The 6000-nt window shown below is 51.9% G+C and overlaps 1 protein-coding gene across 2 annotated transcripts in view; it reads right to left on the reverse strand.

Moving 5' to 3' along the window:
• Window positions 1–701, reverse strand: part of ATP12A (ATPase H+/K+ transporting non-gastric alpha2 subunit) — a 30266-nt gene extending 29565 nt beyond the window's left edge. For both annotated transcript variants that reach the window (XM_014791196.2, XM_087436366.1), the window contains exon 1: window positions 553–701. In XM_014791196.2, the coding sequence (XP_014646682.1) occupies window positions 553–561 (9 nt within the window). In that variant the 5' untranslated portion in view covers window positions 562–701. The remainder of the gene's footprint in view (window positions 1–552) is intronic.
• Window positions 702–6000: the final 5299 nt, after the last annotated feature.

Below are 6000 nucleotides of genomic sequence, written 5' to 3' on the forward strand. Positions count from 1 at the left end.
AGAGACAGGCGCAGGGCTGTGGGAGGTTCTCTCTCCACTCCCCAGCGCAGCTCCCCAGCCTTGACTTTTCTCTCCCGCCCTCTCCTCCGAGCTGGAGGAAAGGCTGGGTAGGGACAGGCCGGTGGCATCTCCACAGGTGGACCCCTTCCTGGGGGTGGGGAAGTGGTTTCCCCCAGTTCGAGACAAGATCCCTCCCAGGAGCGGCAAGGCCTCCCTAGTACCTTGTTTCCGCAGGACGCGCTGACCGTGTGGCCGTCTCCTGGGTGCGGGTGCCCACTGAACTCGTGCACCTCGGACGGGGCAGGAGGCTTTACCGACCGTAACGCGTCGGTGCACCACCACCCCTCACCCCCGGCCCAGCGCTCCGAACCCGAGCTGGCCCAGGACGCCGGGGGCCCCTTCCCCGCGCGTTTGGACTCGGTTCTCTACCCAGCCAGCCCTTAGCTCCCAGCACGCGCGCTCGGCGGCTGCGAGGGGAGAGGGGCCGGCGGAGGCAGTGCGGAACAGAGGCGGTCCGCACGGCCGGCCGTGGGGGCGCTGGGCTGCACGCACCTGGGCCATGACGCGACCGGAGCGGCCGGCGGGCGGGCGCGGGGTCCGGGCTCGGCGCAGGCCGGAGGTCCCGTCGGCGGAGGAGGAGGAGGCGGCGGCGACAAGAGCCTCGCGGCCGAGCGCAGCCGCTGCCTCCGCGAGGCGGCGCCGCCTTAAGTGCAGCCGCCCGCCCACGTGCCCGCGCAGAGCCGGGTGCCGCCCGACGGCCGGGGGGCGGGGACCCGCGGGCCGGGGCAGGGCGGGGCGGCCGGGCGGGACCGCCGGAGCCCGGCGGGGGCGGGGCGGGGGGCCTTGCGGCCGGCCGGGGGGTCCCTGAGGGAGCCCGGCGGGAGCAGCGTGGGGGACCCTGCGGCCGGCGCCGACAACCAGCGGCTTCCGCCACGCCTTCGTCCGAGCTTTGTGAAAACCCACACCCGCTTTTCTCTTTAAAGTTTAATTTGCTTACCAATAAAGGAATTTGTAAAAATATGTAAGCAGAGGAGGGAATTGCAGTTTCTAGCAGCAACTGCTCTCTAAGGTGTCCTGGCAATAAAAGGCCACTTTATTGCCGGAGAATGGATTTCGATAGGCAAATGTGGGTCTCAGAGTGAATTTGGGAATGACCTAGAGAGCCTCTGAGCAGTAACTGAATTAGTTTGCAGGATCCAGATAAGAATTTGGTGTTTTGAAATAATTTTGGCGGGAGAGGGCGGAAGGGAGAGATGGAGGACACTGTGCAGATCTGCAGGGCGGGGAGGTCGGGACCCCGGGACAAGTTGTCTGGCGGGAGAACTGAGGCTCTGGGCTCGCTGGGTAACAGCCCACCCATCCCCCAGCTGGGATGGAGATCGCCCTCTCCCGGAAAATGTTAAACACAAATCCCTCGGTCTTCCCTTCCCCCTGCCCCTCCTTGTTTCTTCCCTCCTCCCTCCCTCCATCTCCCTCTCTTTTCTTTCTAAAAGGGCAGAATTTGAATTCAGCCCCCCCTGCCCCCACTGTGGAGCAGGGGCAACTCCAATGAGACACTCCTTAACTAAATCGTAAGGGACAGGAAGACTCTGGTGACATCTGGTTTACAGATACACCTCACAGGTTGTCTAGAATTGGAGGGGGCATTAAATTCTAGTTCATTTATTTTTTATTTTTTGTGAGGAAGATCAGCCCTAAGCCAACATCCATGCCAATCTTCCTCCTTTTTTTTTTTTCCCCCAAAGCCCCGGTAGATAGTTGTATGTCATAGTTGCACATCCTTCTAGTTGCTGTATGTGGGACCCAGCCTCAGCATGGCCGGAGACGTGGTGCATCGGTGTGCACCTGGGATCCGAACTCGGGCCACCAGTAGCGGAGTGCGCGTACTTAACCGCTAAGCCACGGGGCCGCCCCTAAATTCCAGTTCAAACTCAAGCAACAGTGGACTTCTGGGGAAGTCTGCGTTCCGTCTTTCCTCTCTCCTTCTCCCCTTGAGAATGCTCTTCAAAGAAAAGATTTGAGGATAGGAGTAAGGAGATACAAAATTTGTATGAACCTGATGTTCCCACTGTTTCCTCGAAATCCAAGAAAAAGGGTTTTGCAGGCCCAAGTGGCTGCTGCTCACCTTGACCTGTTCTAGCCTCTGCTCTACCTTTTCGGACAGGTGTGGAATAGAGAAGCAGGATGCTTAGAGAGATGCCCCTGAACTCAAGTCTAGTTCGGACTTCAAGAGCAAACCCTGATTCATATTGACTTGATTGGGGGGGATAGGAGAGTGGGAGGTGGGGAAGAGGAGTGGGCTAATGAAAAAGGGATGGCATAGGGTTAAAAATTAGTAAATTGTAGCAACTCCCCTTGGAGAAGATTGCTGTTTGTTCTTGTTGGGGTCAAGTTTGAAAAAACATTAGCTACTACCAAACTGGACACAAGAGAACATTGTCAGGTTCTCCAGCACCCCTCTCCTCTGGTCCTGCAGAGTTCCCGGCATCTGCCAGGTGCCCGTCTCAGCCACTGTGGCTGTGGCCCTTGTGGCAGCTTCTGATGCCATCAGGTGTCCTGGAGTGTGACCTCTACCAAAGAGGACAAATGGGGCGACTCCCCCCACAGCCACCCTAACTGCAGAGTTACTGCTTTGCTGTCACTGGTTATCCGGCCCCACAGTCCGGACATCCCATTACTCCTTGAGGAGAATGGCCTCCAGGGATCTGTGAGGCAGGCCCCCGCCAGATGTCACCTAGTGGAACTATGACCTGATTCCCCTCAGAAACGCACACTCACCTCTTTTCAGCCCCAGAGGTTTTCTTTTTTTTTTTTTTTTTTTACTTTTTTGTGAGGACTAGCCCTGAGCTAACACCTGATGCCAATCCTCCCCTTCCCCGCCCCCCCGCCCCCCCCAGGAAGATTGGCCCTGAGCTAACATCCGTGGCCATCTTCCTCTACTTTATATGGGACGCCCAGCCCCAGCCCCAGAGGTTTTCAATCTCCCGTGCTGTTTTGGGTGATGACCTTGAACTCCACCCAATTCTGATGACCTCTCTTGGGTTGGCCATAAAGGCCAGGGTACCACCTGGACACCTCCGCAGCCCGAATATTCTAGGAGCAGCTTCCACTTGAGGCTGGGTTATCCTGTCTTTCTAAAAAGAGGCCTAACCATCCCGAGTCTTTTCTAGGACTGTTCTGATTGACAAATAGAACATATTTGGAATAGGCTATCATAATATCTGTAACTATTCCTAGCTCATTTTAATCAATTAATATACTTAATGTATTTGAAACTGTACTAGACATATGGGGTGGTGGGGAGAAATGGTAATAAAATTGTGTCATTCTCTACACTTGAGTTGGAGAGGCAAAATTAACGAATAAACAATAGTAAATAATGTAAGGCAAAAGAATTTAGCACTAAATGGTATAGGCTCTAAGTGCTTTAAGAATTTAAAGGAAAGGTGGGGGAGATAGCAAGATTTTTATTAGTTAGAATTAGTTATTCAGATTTTTTTTCTGTCCCTTTCCACCCTCCATGAAAGGTGGGAGAGAGGGAGAAAGGGCAGCTGCGTTAGTGTTTGTCAGTGTGTCAGTTCCTTTTGGTGCCCTGAAACGCCCCTCCTGCTGCAGAGTCCTGGGTAAAGGGACGTCCACAGCAGGCTCACGAAGTGTGAGTGTGAGGACTCAAAAGTACAGAGAAGAGGATCAGATGACAGTGGGAAGAGGAGGGTTCACTTCCTGCCTCTAGGGTGGACCTGCCGCTGCTGCCCACTGTCCTCTTCCTCTCCCGGATTCCTCTCCCATGCTTACCGGCAGTCCTCACACCTGTGTCCACTGATCGTGCCAGGCTGTGACTAGGCAGCGTTTCTCCACCAACGAGAGCCGCCTAGAGCTGGAGTCAGAATGAAAAAACAAAAACAAAACAAAACTGCAGCCAAGCACCCTTCTATGCCGTTTCCTCCTTTCTTCCTTTACTGTATATGGCACCCGGAGATCGGCGTATGAACATCCTGCAGAAAGGAAACCCGCTTTCAGAAATGAGCACGACTATGTGAGGGTCCTGCCTGCGGCTGTTGGAGGCTGTGCCCAGAGGGCAGTGGTGCTGTCAGAAGTGGGGAAAGGCCTGCATGGGGCTCAGGTGGCCGCGGCACCACAGGGCATGTTTTCTTCACTGTGGATGTAGCTCCTCACATGTTAGGTTACTACAGTGTTTATTCTCTGTGACTTATTTTGGGTAATAAGATCCTTTTTCAAAAAATTACCATTTTCCTTTTAATAGGTGATTGGAAAAAATCACATTCTGAAGCCTTTCAATTTTTGTTTTTAATCTAGGGTGAAAACAGAGTTTTCCCCTTTGAATCATCTTCACCCTTATCATGGAAGTTATAATATACATACATATGTAACATATATGACATAACATGTACAACGTGAAGGATATTATTCATACAAATATGCTTGGTTAACTTTGCAGGAATTCACCTCTTCTGATGAGTGAGGTGATACCCTCTTGGTCACCAGCTCCCACATTCTTCAGAGTTAGGGCACTAAAAGCAGACACTCCAATATTTATTTACTCCTGAAATATTTATTGGAGGTTTGTGATCTGTGTGTAGCACCATAGCAGCTCTTTCTTCTGAAAGAGCTTTCACCTGGTGGAGGAGATAAACTATATCACCGCAGGTTAGAATATCAACATAGACATGTCAAAGGCCACGCGCAGTCCAGCACTGAGTCCGTGGGCAGACACCAGAGTCCCAGAGGAGCTGAGGAAGGAGTGAGCTCCGTGTGGTGGGATGATGGGTGCTTCTTGAAGGGGGTCAAGTGCAAGTGGAGTTTGCAGGGTGGGTAACCTGAGACAAATAGGGAGGAGGAGGATGGCCCATGCCGTGGGGAAGGTAGGAGGTGGGAAGGAAAATGGTGGTGGTTCAGGGAGAGGACAGGTGGTCCCAGGAAGCAGCGGAGGCCCGGCTGTCAAGGTGGGACTGTGCAGGGCCTGGGCTTCGTCCTCCTGCCCTGGGGAGCCCTGAGGAGGAGAGCAGCATAATGGAAATGACATTTTGGAAAGATGAGAGGTTTTATAGCAAAACCAGAGAGCCCTCCGGACTCCGTGAAGTTGCTGGTCTCGCAGCTGTCCCACATGAGGCTTGATCCCAGTTTCCTATCTTTCAGGGTCCCGTCAGTGAACAGGCTGGAGACGAGGCGGTGTGTTGCTTTCCTTGTATGTGCTTTAGCACCCCAATCCCTGAGCATGTCTAGTCTCTAAGCAACTGTTAATTCAGATATAATTTATCCATTCTCTCAAGAGTCTTTGAAATGAAACCAGGCAAAGGGCAAAAGACAGTCACCCAATCTAAGTTAGAGAAGTTTATAGGACTCTCCTCTCTCCCTGCCCCCAATAAATATATTTTTATCCTGTGTTTCCAGGGTGCACTGAGCTGTTCTAAGAGCTGTGTGGGGGAGAGGATCTATAGAATTAAAGAATGTCATGTGAGACCTGGTCCGTCTCATCTGCAAAGATCTGCTTCAATCTAATAATAGGGATGGGTGTTGTCATTCTTTACGATGATCTAAGTTAATAAAAAAAGTAGTTTGCCCTTTTTCTAGTGATATTAATAAAGCTGTGTTCATCTCCCCCAATTTTCTTGCCTGATCTGTCCCTCGTAAGATGCCAGGTTCAGTGTTTGGGTGTACGAGATGAATGACCTCCTCTTATGGGGTCAGTGTTCCATATTAGCCAGGTGCAGGTGACAATCACTTCATTATCTTGGTCGTCTCCCTCTTTCTCTCTGCTATACTTTAAATAATTATCTGTGATAACCCAACATCTTAAGTTAGCGTGAAGTACGTTAGTCTAACTCTATGAACATATCTATCCTGGGATCAGCACTTCAAAATCATAAAAATTAACCCTGGAAGCAAATAGGGAAAAAGAGAAGGAACACAGCCCAAATTCCTTGTCTCGTTCACACAAGGGGACAAATGAGCTCTCGCTGATCCAAAAGGGTGGCCAAG

Source organism: Ceratotherium simum, chromosome 10, assembly GCF_057802395.1.
Source record: "Ceratotherium simum simum isolate JZ-2026a chromosome 10, ASM5780239v1, whole genome shotgun sequence".
Classification (NCBI taxonomy): Eukaryota; Metazoa; Chordata; class Mammalia; order Perissodactyla; family Rhinocerotidae; genus Ceratotherium; species Ceratotherium simum.